Source organism: Odontesthes bonariensis, chromosome 16 (genome assembly GCF_027942865.1).
Source record: "Odontesthes bonariensis isolate fOdoBon6 chromosome 16, fOdoBon6.hap1, whole genome shotgun sequence".
In the NCBI taxonomy this organism is placed as follows: domain Eukaryota; kingdom Metazoa; phylum Chordata; class Actinopteri; order Atheriniformes; family Atherinopsidae; genus Odontesthes; species Odontesthes bonariensis.
In genome coordinates, this window is record NC_134521.1 from 13,112,388 (window position 1) to 13,129,168 (window position 16,781).

Consider the following 16,781-nt stretch of genomic DNA (forward strand, 5'->3'; position numbering starts at 1 on the left):
GGATAGAGTGGATCAAATTAATTGTGAGGACTTTTAGTGAAACAGAGAGATGTTAGAGGCAGCAATTGCATTGCATTTTCTATTAAAACTACTAATCCACACGGCTTTTGTACTGCACGGCTGGTCGCCTCATTACAGAGTGGTGTAAAGCCTTATCACAAAGGATTTCAACCACAAGAACAACATAGATTTAGATTTTTTGTATCTTTCCCCTACCCCCTACATAAGTTGCACTGACATTTTTTTTAACGTGTCATTCTTCTCTTTTTGTTCTTATTTAGGTTGCTGATAAAAAATGGCAACAACATAGACTCTCCCCCTGTGTATGACTCCTATGAGGTAGAATACTTGCCCAATGAGGGTGTGCTCAGCGCTGGACGCTACCTGTTTGTGGAATTCACCACAGACGGGACGATGACTTCCACTGGTGCAGCCATCAGATATGAAGGCAGGCAGATGGCAAAGATTGTAGAGTTTTCAAAAAGTATCCTTGTTATTCGTGCTTGATTTGATTTACTTTGTGTCCACAGCTTTTGCAAAGGGGATGTGCTATGAGCCCTTTGTGAAGTACGGCAACTTCAGCAGCAGCGACTCCACCTATAGCATGGGAGCAGTGGTTGAATTCTCTTGTGACCCTGGCTACACACTGGAGCAAGGTTCTGTAGTGATTGAATGTGTGGATGCACAAAACCCACAGTGGAATGAAACAGAGCCAGCTTGCAGGGGTGAGTCCACAAATTGCATGTGCTAAAGATAACTGCAGGGCATTAAGTTTGCGCTTAAAGCTTCCACTGGAGAACTTGGTCAGATATGACTGACCTAAGATCCCAAGGCTTTCATTTTGTTGATTATTTTAGGAGTTAGTGTCTTTTTGTTCAAATATTAAATACTACTGGCAGTTAACTATATCTTCCAAAGCTGCTTTTCTCTGATCCATGATAAAGCTCCTCTAAAAAATCTAACAATGAATTACTTTGATATATGTGCTTGCAGGGCAGATTTTAGAAGTGCTCAAGATTAAAGTCAAACAATAGCAGCCCTCAGTTGAACACTTTCATTGCACAGACAGTATTTAATAACAGCCTGAGAAATCTTCTCCTCTCCAGCAAACTGCATAGAGACGGACACAATGCGCTGACCTTACAGTACATCCAGTCTTTAGTGCCTGTGTGGTCCTTCTATCTCAGAGTGAAATTGAAAAGCTTTTTTCTTTTTTTTTTAAATCTAGATATAGGAAAATTACATTTTTGCTCTTGAGTGTCATTGTCCCCAATGCCTCATTGTTAGTGTAAAGTTTTAAAATGATCATGTCAAGGAGCTAGCACATTTAATTCCTCTGTCCTATGAAGCCATGGTTCATTTAGTTAAGTCTCAAAGTAGCTCCTGTATGCTTCCTAAGAGTTGTTTGATCTTAGTTTTCTGTGTATTTAAACAGATTCAAAACTAAAACAGTTTATTTCTCAGCGTTAACTTGTGGTTTGTGTTTGTTACAGCTGTGTGCAGCGGGGAGATCACAGACTCTGCTGGTGTGGTGTTGTCTCCTAATTGGCCTGAGGCTTATGACAAGGGGCAGGATTGCATCTGGGGTATCCATGTGGAAGAGGACAAAAGGATCATGCTTGACATCCAAGTGTAAGAGACTAAACCCGTGTGTAAAACTAAGAGCCACACAGGGAAGTCATGGAGTAGATCAGGTTGACCTGGCAATGTTCAACACTCCATCTCCAGATATAAACACACGTGCTGTTACTTTCTTATTTGTTCTCACACCATCATAGACTCATATGCACATGGGGAAGTGTTTCAGTGGTGGCAGTCGTTAATTAGATTTTTTTTTTCCTATTTTACATCCGCTACATTAAGAATTCTGTGCTGCTTCCAGCTCACTCTCTGACCAGATTAGCCAGTAAGCCTCCCTGCTCTCGCTTCCCTGGTGTCTGCCTCAGAGTTGGCTTTGAAATGAATATGCTCTGGCAGTGAACTACTCTGAGCCACTTATCCAGTCTACCCAACTGTAATTCAGCACACATGCACACATGTCAAAATGTTTCACCTTCACTCATCACTCCTACATGAATCTCCCCTGTACTACACACACACCTACATGCACCCATTTTCTCATGTTTGCCCCAATTATTGCTCTTAAATGAGGTGAAAATGATCACATCATCTCGATTTCTTATGGTATGGAACATTTTGCTGTGAACAAAACAACTCAAGTGTGTGTAGGAAAATCTATATCATTGCCTTGTTATCTTATATGGATTTATCTGTTTACCTCGGTTGAATGATTCTTACAATATTACCATGCACATCCATCCTAAAGTGAGTGCAAAAACAATACAGCATAAGTGATTTGTGTTGTTGCCTGAGGCGAGTACAGACGAGAGGGCACCGGGAGGGTAAAATTAAACCAGGGGGAATGCTGCCTGAGGTTGTAACAAACAGAGCCACTGAAAAGTCTCAAACAGAGGCGACTGTAATCTACCGGTCACAGTGGTCATATATTTATACAGAAATGTTCTTCCTTCAAGTTTGTGTATATACATACATTCTTTCTGGATAGATTTTAATTATGACATGCAGTGCAGACAGTTGACAGACAGTTAATTAACTAAACAAATCAAATCATCATCACCTTCATTACCAGGCATCTCTTGTGGACCAGATCATGTAGAGGTAGACATGATGAATCAGCTAATTTGAATCACTTTATTAGTTCAAAGATTCATATGTCCAATACACTTCAGTACAGATGGCATCAGTGTTCACATGGCCCAACATTAACAAGGCTCTGATTTAGTGTCAATACTGTATTCGCTCCGTAATCAGTCCAGCCTCTCTTCCCTTAGGTGTTGAATTATGCTCATATAAACACTAAGGAACATACTGTACCAAGATTGTGACTGTTTCTGTGTCTATGGGTTATTTTACAGTATTTACGACAAAAGTTTTGTGAGTTAAAGGAGATGCTTCAGTTAATTAAGTGTGCAGGCGACTTCACGGCTCTCGACACGTTGTGTTTCTATTTCTGGATATTTATACTGCATTTTTTCGACATTGAACTGTATCATTAAAGTGCCTTGCGATGACATTTGTTGTGATTTTGCACTATATAAATAAACTGAGTTTGATTGAATTGAACTTTAAAAGAAAGTAACATAATGTAAATCATAGCTGAGCTTAGACTGGAGCTCTAAATCAAAGTGATGAGAGATTATTGAGAGGTTCTGATTCCAGTCAGTGATGGCGGTGATTTAGAGCAACCTTTTCAGTTTAAAAATTCATTGGTTTATTCTTAGATGCACCTCAGTGAATCACTGAACATCTATGACAGTCTAAACTGTTTGGTGTGCAGCATTTTGTTTGTTTTTTATTAGTATTTTGTGGTATGATATTTTTTTTCTCCCCACTAGTATTTTAGTATCAGCTGGGCTTTACCTCCTTGAGTGTATTTTCATTAAAAAGACCTATATAAAATTGCTAAAGGAATTTTATGCAATTATACACTTGAACTACATTACAATAGGTTTTCTAAAGGATTACAGTGCGAGTGATATATTTCACTATAATTGTCTTTAATTTTTTACATGTTTCTGAATTAAACATGAAATATATTTTCTTTATTTTTTTATTATATTGATTTCCACAGTTATAACATACTAAAACATTTTTTTAACTTTGGTGGTGGATGGTTTGTACACATGCCCAGTTTTAAATGCCATGCCTTTGTTGAAGTCCACATAATTTCCCAAACGTTATCTCTATAGGCTTACAGGACCAGATCTATGAGCCAGCAATGATTCAGACAGATCCACAAACCAAAAAGAATAACAGTGTCAGAGGATTCCAAAAATACACAATGTCTGAATGCAACACACGGCTTTATGTGACCCTGCAAGCCTCTTTGTTCTTTGAATGCAGATTAAGATTTAGTGATTAATGTCTGATGTTGAAAGTCAACCAGTGCATCTAGGGTAGAAAAAGATCAGAGGAGATTTTCCCATGCAGAAGTAAACAAGTTTGATTTGAGGTAATCTGATTTTCATTCAGAGATTTCCTTTGAAATTGTACAAGACTTAAATTTGTTTTAATCCCAGCCCCATGAGGCTGCTCACTGTAAATTAATGGTACTGTGGCCGGCTTTAGATTATCTCACAGTTGGTCAGCCGTGGCTGTCATGGCAGTTGAAACAGTCTGCTGATCCCTGCAGACCCTACCATTACCTTTGTGTCTGGTCCGTTTAGTTTGTGAATAGCATTCCTGAAGGCTTGGTCAACATGTAATTTGTGTCAAAGTGTGTTTGTGCGCAAAAGGCTCTTGTGGATAAGAGCTGTCTCATTATAAGGGTGGGAACACACTTTTCCACATTAATGAGAATGTTTTCTGTGTTATCATTCATCACTGTGCCTGCACTGGCAATTACAGAGGAGCAGTGTGCATAATGAGGACTGATTAATTAATTTAGGCCAAACAGGAGGGCTGGGTCTTTGCTAATTAGCATGGAGCATGGCTCGAGCAAGAGCCAGAAACAAGAGGTTACAGCTGATATCCCCACCTGTGGAACACACCTTGGAAAATAGTTCACATGTGGATTTGCATTCAAAGTGTACTGTGTATGTTTCATAATGTGAAAACACAATAAGGATGTGTTCTCTATAGTGTTTGTTTATGTTTATTGGCCAGAATGGAAGACTGTTTAGTTTGGATTTATAGAGTCCTCTGGTGGACAATCTGAGAAATACATACTATCCATAGGACAATGTGTGCTTGGGTTCATTAGGTACCTACAATTTATTTCAAACTACAAGAACAAATCAAATGACAAATATGTGTATGAGCAGATTTAGTACATTGCCTTTGAGAGCATGACACTGAAAGCAATTTCTATTCAGTTTGAGTTACTGGAGATTAGCTGTGGCTTCTTTAAACTTGTCAGGTCAGTGAAGGAGACAAATGCCTTGAGGCTTGTAACAAAAAAAAACAATTGTCATCCCTTCATCTGCTGAATAAAGCCAGTGCCATTAGTATTCAGAAGAGTCTATGGAAATTCTTCCAAAGTTCTTCTTGAACTTTGCAAACAGCCAAACTATGCTGGTAAAGGAAATACTTAATCAAATAAGACCACACTAATCAAACATTGTCATCGTTATTATTATTATTATTATTATTTTTGTTGTTGTTGCTTAACTGTGTTCAACCATTTTTACCTCTGGCTACCAGGAAGTCAAGACGTGTATTCAACAATGAGAATTGAAGTTGTCAGTACTGTAGTATTTCAACAGTTAACGTTAATGTTTCTCTAAATTAGAACAAAAACACGAAGTGATTTAAGAGCTTACTGATTTTGGCAACACAGACTGGGAGATGACTGCTTTACAAGCCTTGTTGGAGAAACTATCATAAAGGGGACAGGTGGGGTGACATTTGGGCGCTGTTATTGCCAGGTGGCTACAGAGAAGGCAGCTGTGTAGCCTGTGGTGACCCACCCATTAGAGCCATGTAAGTGTGGCCCAAAGGTGCTGTGCAGTCGGTATTCTTTTGTGGCGTCACAAGGGCTTTGAGTACACAGATAGATGGGTAGACTGAGTCGATTAATCCATGTTTGACTGCATAATTCTTGATCATTTACAGTGCACAAATTCTATACCTTCTTGTTGAGGATGATAGAATTCAGCAACAAGAGTTAATCACATTGTATAATGGCCAACTGACAGATACACGTCCTTTAGTTTACAAATCCCAGAATGGTTTAGGCCCAAAATACATCTGTGATATGTTCAGAGAATATAAACCCAGCAGAGCTCTTAGATCCAAGGACTCAGGTCAGCTGGTCCAGTCCAGAGTCCAGACTAAACATGGAGAAGCAGCATTTAGCTGTTATGCTGCAAACAAGTGGAACAAACTGCCAGTGGAGATTAAACTTTCACCAAATGTAGACATTTTTAAATCCAGGTTAAAAACATTTCTTTTCTCATGTGTCTATGCATGAAATATCTTTTAACTTATCTAGACTGTTGCCTGATTTTAAATTCATTTAAATGATTTCTCTTTATATTATTTTATGTATTTTTAATGCTTCTTGCACTCCCTGCTGCAATGCTTTTATTTTATGTAAAGCACTTTGAACTGTTTGTACATGAAATGTGCTATACAAATAAATTTGATTTTGATTTTTTTTTTTGATTTTAGTCACTGGATATTTGAAGGCGAGAGACCTTTAGAGAGAGAAAACGGTGAAATACAATACAGTACAAAGCCTTGAAACATAATCAACGGGTGGAGGATAACTTGAACAGAAGGGAAGTGTGAGATACAGAGATAGGATAATAAAGACTGGCTCCACTGTTCCCTTATAGACTTCCTAGATAAAAACCTAAGTTTAATTGTGAATTAATAGTATGAGCATTGTACAGTTTTTTGTTTTTTTTTCGGACAGGGGGGTCCATCAAAGCACAACCACTCATAGAAATAAAATAAAAAAATCATAATTGCCAGTCATTCCATGCAGTTGCTAAAGTGTTGTGCAGGATATTCCCTTTTATAAAGAAATACACATATAAGCAAGTACAAATTCACAAGGATGAGCCATTAGTTTGAAGACCTATCCATATTCTGCCAGTTCCTCTTAATGGCATTAGGACTGTATATGCACGAGTGTATTCATTGAGGTTTATGAGTGGAAACGGGAATTATCATCCCTGTCATTTCAATCTACAGCCACTGATCAACTGAGATGGTCAGATGTACACATTTTCCCAGTAGTGGTCTATTGAACTGCCATTCAGGACTTCATTGCACTCAAATTCATGCAGCTGTCATAAATGAATGGTCTTCAGCAGTAAAACCTTGTCCAACTGTCCCCCAAAATAAAACAGATTCATTCTGGTGATGTTGGTGTGTTAGAATTCCACCTTTCTGCTTTTATGAACCAACTGCTGGCCCTCTGGGGAAGCCAGCAAAAACCAGAAGGTTAAAAGGAAGGGAGAGCTTCAAACTCAGCTTGACTTTTCAGTTTTCATCTTCTTTTCAGCACGTTATCGTCTTGATCACACCTTTGGTGTTCATTTGTTTATAATTTTTTTTTATGTTTTATCATAGCTACAAACCATGGACCCAAATATTTTTACTTTATAAAATTTATGCAGTGAAATTTGCACTCCACATATGACTCAGGTTATATTTGGCAAGACTGCACAGTGTTTGAGCATAGCCTTACAAATGTGTTTGTCACTGACTCCCAGATTAAGTGACTCGAGTTGTCAGCCAGTTGAGTTTTGGGAGTTTTCCGACTGGTTGTTCTTATTTCAAAATGTTTTGGCACAACTTCTTTCTCAGAGCCTGTATTCCTAGCACACACAGATGACATATTGAATTATGATGAGAGGCCTGAATGCTCAAAAGTGTGGGTCTGATTCACAACATTCGATACTAACAATGTTCAGTGTCCATACAGTGAAATTCAAGCAGAGGAATGCAACCAGGGCTGCATGAGCCTCACATAGCTGACATTTTTCAGGAAACATTTTTCCTCTACAAAACAAAACAAACAAAAAAAGCTTGAAGCATAAAAATACTAGACAGTGTTTTGACAGACATGATATAGCAGAAAAGCAGTGTGTTTTTCAGACCAATCAGAGAGAAAGTTAGAAATGTATTTAAAATTATTCCTGTGCATACTGCTCCGAGGAATCTCCGTCAGTCAGTTTTGTGGCACCAGCACAAGCTCTTCCTCTTCTGTGCCATGTGCAGGCAAGAGTTATATGGTAACAGGAATGCTCTTGTGTTTTTGTCACTGAATATATCTCACCCTTTCTCTGGTTGTACAATTTCTTTCCTCCAAAATGTTGGTACTTGGCTGCAAATGGAATTTGAAGTTGACATTGTGAATAATGAGAATAGTAGTTGGTTTGGTTAAATTTGGTTTTAATTGTTTAAGTCATGTTTTGATGAACATAATGGTAAAGCTTTTTCATTTAGTCTTCTTTGTTCTAGTAAGTAAAGTTTAGTGAATGTTACCCCAAACCCCATACAGTCACAGTTGTTTTGACACCTGCGTTAAGTAATTTAAAAGGATGTTCACAACAGTTACTCTTTTTAAATCAGCCGGGAATTACAACTTTTGTGGATTCCCTTTCCTCTGAATGTTAAATGTCAAGCTTTACTGTTGCTGTATAAAGAGAGAAAGGACATAGGTAAAAGGTTAATGTATTCTCAAGTTAATCAGATTGTAGCATCATATATCATATTTATTTATATGCAAAAAGAAGAGTCTACTAGAATATATGTGGATGTTGAGAGAAGTCATAGCTTTAATTAGGTTTTTTAGACCTTTAACATTTATGTAATTTTAGTTTCCATGCATTGTGGCCTTTTGCAAGGTAAAGCATTATTAAACCTTGTTAATCCTTTGAATTCATCTTAATATGATCATTTGCCCATATATTCACACTAGTGCATATTCATGAGGGCAATCGGGGCTAGGAGACATGAATTATTTAGTGTTTACTTCACATAATTTCCGTCCAATATAAACAGAATAAAAAATTTCAAAGTACTGCTGACATTGCCTTATACAATCAGCTTTTGCTTTCATCAGCTATCAAGATACCACACACTTGAAAGAGAGGCCTCTTAGCATCATACAAATCACGTAGACCACAGAGCCATGCATCATTCTGTATGTAGATAGGTAATATCTATCCTTTGTATTCACGTGTGTGTGTGTGTGTGTCTGTGTGTGTGTGTGTGTGTGTGTGCCAGCCTCAACTTAGGTAAGGATGACCAGTTGACCTTCTACGATGGTGATGACCTGACAGCTAACATCCTGGGCCAATACAGTGGCACACGGCCACACTTCAAGCTCTACACCTCTATGGCAGATGTCACTGTTCAGTTTCAGTCTGACCCTGCTACCAACATCTATGGCTACAACAATGGCTTTGTGGTTCACTTCTTTGGTAAGATTGCAGCTTTGCTTATTGAGCTATGATTATAATTATTAGAAGTTTTTCTTTTTCAAAAGTAATCATTTGTTTCTCATTAATAGCAATCTATGATGTTGTATTTAGACTAAATGTAAGTAACTTCTGATAAGAAACAGAGGAGAGACAAAGAAATGGGAAATGCAAAATATTATTCTTACCTCGTAAAGAACCAAGCACATCTTTTTTGCCGTCTCTTTGCCTCTTTCTTTCCTCTCTTACTGTGCCTCTGTTAGTCATCTGGCTTATCCCAGGTGCACAGGATTAGGTAACAAAGAGCAAAGAACAAAATAATAGGGTGCATATCAACATCAGCTGGTTTTGTCCAAAATTATGTGTTGCTGGGCATGTATGCTGCTGTTAGGAAGGCACAGACTGAATGGTGCCAAAGCACATGCCGTGTTCCTCTCAGCAGGCGTCACAAGCCTTTATTTACATTTCCTCTCCAACTGTGGCTGTTTAGAGTACAAATAACACACAGTTGTGCAGTTGTATTCATTCACAGAGGGTGTTACATATTAATGTTTGGATTTACCTTCAGACTCTTTAACATAACCTTTTACAGCCTGGATGCTATAAGAATGACAGTTTGATTGCTCCATTATACAGGAAAAATGTAATATTACGGAAATATTTTTGTTTCGCTACAGTCTTTCATTAATATGTCCATATTCCTGCATTTCTTCATTTTCCATTTGCAATTCTGTCTCCTACCAACACAATGCCACCGCTCCATTGCCATCAGAGGTGGCAAGGAATGACACTTGTCCAGAACTGCCTGAGATCGCCAATGGCTGGAAGAGCACATCCCACCCTGACCTCATCCACGGCACTGTTGTTACCTATCAGTGCTACCCGGGCTACACACTGGTAGGCTCTGAGATCCTCATGTGTCAGTGGGATCTCACATGGAGTGGTGATGTGCCAAGATGTGAGGAAGGTGAGCGGAAGTAAACAAGTATTTCTTAAATTGTGTTCATACACTGTGTGCGAGCAAGAGTAACACCTCATTATGCCTGCATAATTAATAGATCTGCAAAAAGATTAGGCAGAGTTACGTGGACAAGTTGTGTATAAATAGAATAAATAGCTTGTAAGGCTTCTGGTCACTTTATTCAAAAATCAAGTTTGAAAAAATGTATGAGAAACTTGTAATTCTTTGAACATATACAAGTCAGTCAGACAATGCTGAAGGATGATTAGACACCACATGAAGCACTGACTCATTTACATGTGAGGCAGCAAGTTTGTTGCTGAGGAGTAAGATGGTTGCTTTGTACAAAGTTGACCAACAGACTTATCTATATTCCTTTCTTTACCATCAATGGTACAAAATGTAACTCAAATTGTTTGGTGTTGTGTCTTTGTAGGTCAGCTTTGCTTGCTAGTTTATGCCTTTTTGTAGCAATGCAGTGAAAATCATGCAGATCAAACAGACACTAAAGTGCCCTGAGCTGGATCACCGGCTGGGCTGCTAACAGTCGAATGCATCCATTGATACAGTCTATGCTTTTAGAGACTTACATATTGTATTTTTATAAGTTGAAAGCTAGTGCTAGAGATATAGTTAGAAGCAGTAGCTACTGGAGTATATGGTTTATCTGCTGAAATCTCTGAACAAATGCTCATTAGGCGAGATACACTGTGGATGATTTAGACATTAAGTTTTAACAAGAACTACAGATATTAACAACTAAAGTGTTGTTGCTGAATGTTTAAAAGTGATCAAATTAATAACCCTGAATGAAATTCAGCATGTTAGGATTTTTCAAAATCTTCTTGAATTCCTCTTTTTCCACTCATCTTCACACTCCCGCAGCCAAATGTTGCTTCTATGAAGCTCTAATTTAGTGTTTAACCAACTGCAACACGTCAAGCAAAAATATAGCTTCTGAGCTGAAAGTGGGAAAATGGGAAAGCCATACTATTGATTGCCTTTATCTATAAAAAAAATGATCATATTATTCAATCACTTATTTTTATTCTATTACTCTTATTATTATTATTACCTTTTTTTTTACAGTTCATCCATTAAAGATGACATTAAAGTTTTTCTTATCTTTGTGTGACACATTCACTGACCCTTTGCTTTGTAACATATGTGAAATAAATACATTTCACTTTTAAAAAGCCTCTACATTTTATTTTTTTGTTGACAGCAGAAAGTAGATATTTGGATTTTATGTTTATTTAGGTCCACTCTCTTAACAAACACTACACAATGTACATTTAAGGAAGACTTAAATCTAGTGCAGTCCCAAACACCATCTCCTGTCACAATAAAGTCAAGTTAGATAAATGAGCTGCCTTTAAAAAATCTATTTACAATCAAAGAAGCTATGAATAATAAATAATCTTTATTTGAAAGATATTGTATATAATCAAAATACTTGAGAAATTATGTATATTTTTTTGTATTTAGTCTTTATTAGACAGCAAATAACATTCATATGACATGACTATATCAATTCTAATCAGAATTAATGTTTATTTGAGACAACAAACTTCTTAAAAATTGATGTCAAATATTTAGCAGCAACGACTGTAATTTGTAACAAATTATTCGTAGTGTGTCATAGATGTTAAATATTAACAAAGTCCAGAGAAAAATAGGACGATTGTGAGGATTGCAAAGCTTAGCAATAATTATGAAATTTAGTTCTGAGGACCACAATTCTTAAATTCACAACCAAAACAGTAATGATTGTAGAGTTTTAGGATTTCACAAGCTTTTGAAAGCTAAGTTGGTTAAATGCTCCTTTAAACCCCCTTTTGGTACATTGAGTCATCTCAAGTGGCACTAAGATGGGCCCTTGAGGTGTTACAGATTTACTCTACTGTTTTACAAGAGCAGAAATATGATAATTTGGCAAACAGTTATTTTCTCTGTCTGAAACACAATCTCTCTGCTACTACCAATATAATAAACTGTGATAAAATCTTCATCTTTTTATTTTATTTTTTGTGGCATACCAGTTAGGACATGTCAGGATCCTGGGAATGTGGAGCACAGTCGCAAAGTGATCACTGGCAGCCGATTCGCTGCTGGATCAACTGTGCAGTTTATCTGTAATAAAGGCTACGTCCTGTCCGGCTCCAGCCTCCTCACCTGCTACAACCGAGATTCAGCCGTGCCCAAGTGGAGCGACAGGCTGCCCAAGTGTGTCCGTAAGTCAAACAAGTCTGAAATATACGCATATATGCACGAAAAGCCATACATGCAATTACTAACACCCACATTGTGTGAATATTTGATCAATCGTCATTTGAAGCTCAGCCATGTTTGTTTTCATTATATCGAGTAAAAGTACAAAATGTTGTCTGTGTTTTTGAGGCTAAAACTAATGTGAGACAATGTACTTGAAATACTTTCCTGTTCTTCAGCTGAAAAGTATGAGCCATGCAGGAACCCCGGTGCCGCCTCCACCAGCGTGCAGAGCTCTGAAAAGGCCTTTTACCAAGCAGGAGAGACACTGACCTTCTCCTGCCATACTGGCTATGAGCTGCAGGGTGGAGCCACCATCTACTGTGTTCCTGGACACCCGTCTCAGTGGAATAGCACTCCTCCTGCCTGCAGAGGTGAAAAATACCAAAGCAAACTTCCTTTTTCAAAATACAAAGCAGCCTTAACAATAATGCGACACTGATCTTACTGCTGTTCCTGAGTGTGAGGGACTTTGAGTAATTTTATAGTAAAGTATCATATTTGCACTATGCTCTGTGATAAACAGTTCTCTGACCAAACTGCAATTGTCTCTTTGTAGCATCTTCATCACAGTATGCGAATGAACGCAGGCTTGATGGTGAGACAAGTTTAAAAACATGTTACTAAATCATATCAGTATTTTTTGTGTAAACATTTCAGATGTGCTGCACAGAAATAATGGAAGTTTTTGTCCTTTTTTTCTTCTCAGTTGTCAACATGGATTATGGCAAGGAGGGAACCAATATTGCCCTTGCAGTTTTTATTCCGACAGCAGTCGTTTTGGTGGTTGTTTTGGCGATTTATGTCTACTTTGCAAAGTAAGTAATAACTTTAAGCTTTGAATATATCATTTGCGATCAGAGGAGGCTTTATAGGATGTTCCCTGTTTCTGCACTCTTTGCTCAGACTCAAAGGGAAGACTATCAGAATGCCAACATCTTCACCGCCGTATGACAACATGACTGAAGAGTCAGCGTTTGACAACCCTATATATGAGAGCGGAGTAAGTACAGATGTCATGAGCATGCAAGACGTGGATTCACAGAACACCAGTGTGCTGTCCTGATCCTCTACCATCTGGCTGTCATCCCGTCGTCATCTCACGTTTCACCAGCAGAGAGCACTCTCCACCTCCTCCTCCATCACCATACTCATCATCAGTAAGAGCAGCTGGTCTTAACTGATGATGATGCTCATAGAGGTGTGACAAAGGGACTATTTCCATTTCCCTTCTGTGATGTAAGAAGTCATTTGCATGCTTGATTTCCATAATTCAACCATTTGTAGGACAGAGAATTAAATGTCGAGCTTACATTATTCCATTTTCGTTTTCCTTACCCAAACCCGATTTATATCTAATGTTGTATGTTGCAATCCACAGGTGTGTGAATTTACATTTGGATCTAAATTGTTCTGTAGAGATGCGTTTGTAATGGGATATTGTTTATTTTCCACTCTAACTTGCTGTGTTTATTGTTTCCTACTGAGTCGTAAGTCACAAAGATAGACGATACATGCACAGTAGGACCATCACATACCCATGGCAGATGTGTGAATAGCAACACTGTCCAAATAGGTTTTCTCTGCTTACTATTCTGTTTTCTCTGCTTCTTCAGCATTGGCAGACCCGTTGTAAATACTAAACCTTGTCAGTATTTCCACTTTGGCTCTACTGCAGAACAATTTTGAGGTGAGATCTACCTTTAATATTTGGAGCACCTTATGTTTACTACCTTCTGTTTTTGGCTACCTCTCCTGAAATTCCACAAATTGTGTTTCAGTTTTTAATCTAAAACCACATTTGTGAATTTATAGGCTACTAGTAAGCATATATATTAAAAAAAATTGTTTGGGAAGACTGTTGTTGGTACAGTCGTGAAAAATGAAAAAGCCTGTTTGTTTTCTCTTAATTCTTAACACTTTTAAGCTTTTTTTCCCCCTTTTGTTTGACCTGTCCATTCATGGGTTTCACTTAAATCTTTTGCTGTCATAATGTTCTACAGTTGTGGATGTGACTGTTGCATTTGTAACGCATTTGTTTTTTGCAGTGTGGCTGCACTGTTAGTAATGTAACCTAATGTCTTCTAATGCAGTGTATGTTTCCTTTAATCTATCGTGTGTGGTGCAGCATAGTTTCCCATCTAAACTCATACTAATCATTCTACTTGCATGTCAAGTCAGAAAGACATTTCTGATGTTTGTTGTACTATTAATGTATTATCTATTTGTAAATGAGGAGTAGATGCAGTTAATTTTTAACGAAAAAATGTATTTGCACTTTTCAAACTGTAACACTCTCTATTACTATAATTCCATTTTTGATCGATTGTCTGTCTGGTCTTTACAGGACAAATGAAAAAGATTAATGGGAGTCCATTTAAAGACAAGAATTTCTCAAGTTTTGCCTTTTGGGACCCTCTCTGCACTGCTCATCTTTTCCCGCAACCTTGTTTTGTTCCCCTTCATTTCGGTTTAATTTCCCTCTTTTGTTTTTTTATTAATGTAAATATGTTTTTCTTTCCACGGGCAAATCTGTGAATCTGTGTAACACCGTGGTGATATTTTTATAAAGTAGGATGTTGATGACCATTGGTGATTGTATGTTTTTGAGTACTTTTTGATGGCCTAAGCAAGTGGGGGTTAGAGACTGACAGAAATGGTGTTTTGATTTTTGAGACCAGTTGGATAAATTCCCCATCACCCAACATTCTTTGGAAAATTCTCCCATCACTCCTTTAATTTCTTTGTGGGTGTATGGGGCTGCTCTTTGTAAATAAACTGCCTGTCTCATATGAGTGCCTCATGACTGACTATAACCTGAAAAATCACATGTGAAAATGTTTGTAAAATGGAATCTTTGGTTTCAACTATAATTCTATGTTTCTTAGCTGTACACAGCACTCAACGCTATGTTCAGGTATCTCCATCATGTAGTGTCTCTTTAAGATATTTAACAAATGATTTTTCCACCAGCTGATGCGTGGTCCCAACTACATTTAGGCTCAGAGCATTTCTCAGATATCTGTTTTCTTTTGGGACATTTTCATTTCTGATATTATTCACTTTAAAGCCTGCTTCATAGGATCAGTAGCAACATGTCCATTTGTTCCAGACTGTGGTTGCACCTCAGCATTAGCCGACCCCAAAATACTACATGAGGAATCCAGTGACGCAGTAACACTGGACTCAACGTACTGATTTGGGTAAACATCAGATTGAAAATGTCACAAAGTGATTTGAATAATGCAGTGTGCTAAATAAATACAAACATCTGAAACAGATGAGTGTTTTCTTGAGACGAACTTGTGTTGCACTTGCGTGGGATGAAATAGTTGATGGAACTCAACTCTTCTGTGCTTATACTTTAATTCCTTCCAGCATTGCAGCTGCTGCAGTCACACCCAGAGAACCAAATCACCTAACGCATCTAGAATTCCCTGAATGCTAATAAAGAGAAAAATTGTTTCAATTATTGGTACTGACTTATTAATGATATTTTTGTGTACAGCTGCTACAAACTTTTGAAAATAACTGCTGCCACAGAACAATTTTCAACGTTATAATTAACAAGTACATTTTTCATGCATTGATGAGTGAAAATGTTTGCTGTAAAAATAAATCCATCTAATGCTATTGATATTAATCCTAGTTACAGGTAAAATGGTCAAGTACAAGAGGCAGTAGCATTTTTCATTCTTATCTGCATGATTGGAGCGCGCATGCTTATGCCCAAGTGAAACCAATGAAATACTGCGTGAACAAGCACAGGCAGTTATTTACCTCTAGATGGCAGCAAGGATCCAGGTGTGCACGTGATGTACAGTTTATATTCTCAAACCTTTGTTGTGCTCGTACTGATCATGATCAGCTAATATGAATAAATTATGTCCTACAGACACATAACTGTTTAATGTCTCACAACAATTTCCTCTCTCAAAAAACAGACAAGAAAAGCAAACATACTGAAAGTCTAATCACATCATGGAGAAGAGGAAGATATAGAAATAGCTGCTATGGTGGGAGTAAACTTTTAATGGAACTGAATGTACCCTTCAGTTGAAAGTATAAATTCTCCAACAATTTTAAATGAATGAGGTGCATCATTTATAGTGGGAGTTATATTAGGAAAAGACTGCATTTAAACTGAAACAAGTTACTGAAAGCCTTATTCATACACAGTTTAACATCATTCACGATGGCTGATTTTTTTTTAACTCTTGGCAACAAATCATCTGTGTGATAAAGTCACATTAAGTGACGATTCCTTTCATCGTCCCTATTATGTGTAGCCACGAGTAGCTTTGCCAATGTTTCGTTATATTATATTATCATTAGTATTTTTTTGTCCTGTTTGTTTGCTCTTAATATAATTTTCCGGAAGTCTTATTCGATGTTGATTTTTGCATTTTTTTTTTGTGGATTTGCGTAGGGGAGGTATAGTACCAGCAGGTGATTTCACAGTTTCAGATGATCAGATTTCATGTCATGGGATATCAGGGACGAGGATTTTTTACATCATTCAACAGCAGATGAATAAAAATGGAAATTAATCGGTGGATTTAACGTGTATTTTTTTTGCTGCTTGGCACAAA

The 16,781-nt window shown here is 37.6% G+C and overlaps 1 protein-coding gene across 4 annotated transcripts in view; it reads left to right on the plus strand.

Moving 5' to 3' along the window:
- LOC142401054 (seizure protein 6 homolog) overlaps nt 1-15,466 on the plus strand; it is a 121,021-nt gene extending 105,555 nt beyond the window's left edge. For 2 of the 4 annotated variants that reach the window (XR_012773060.1, XR_012773058.1), the window contains exons 7-17: nt 282-448; nt 531-725; nt 1,494-1,632; nt 8,764-8,960; nt 9,730-9,924; nt 11,961-12,152; nt 12,369-12,563; nt 12,749-12,787; nt 12,899-13,007; nt 13,096-13,428; nt 13,806-13,879. Coding sequence is in view for 1 of the 4 variants with exons in the window: in XM_075486283.1 (XP_075342398.1) it covers nt 282-448; nt 531-725; nt 1,494-1,632; nt 8,764-8,960; nt 9,730-9,924; nt 11,961-12,152; nt 12,369-12,563; nt 12,749-12,787; nt 12,899-13,007; nt 13,096-13,192; nt 13,806-13,832 (1,552 nt within the window). In the remaining 3 variants the exon portion in view is untranslated. Of the gene's footprint in view, nt 1-281; nt 449-530; nt 726-1,493; nt 1,633-8,763; nt 8,961-9,729; nt 9,925-11,960; nt 12,153-12,368; nt 12,564-12,748; nt 12,788-12,898; nt 13,008-13,095; nt 13,429-13,805; nt 13,882-14,536 lie in introns of those variants that run through there. The other 2 variants (XM_075486283.1, XR_012773059.1) reach the window with 2 other exon arrangements.
- Nucleotides 15,467-16,781: the final 1,315 nt, after the last annotated feature.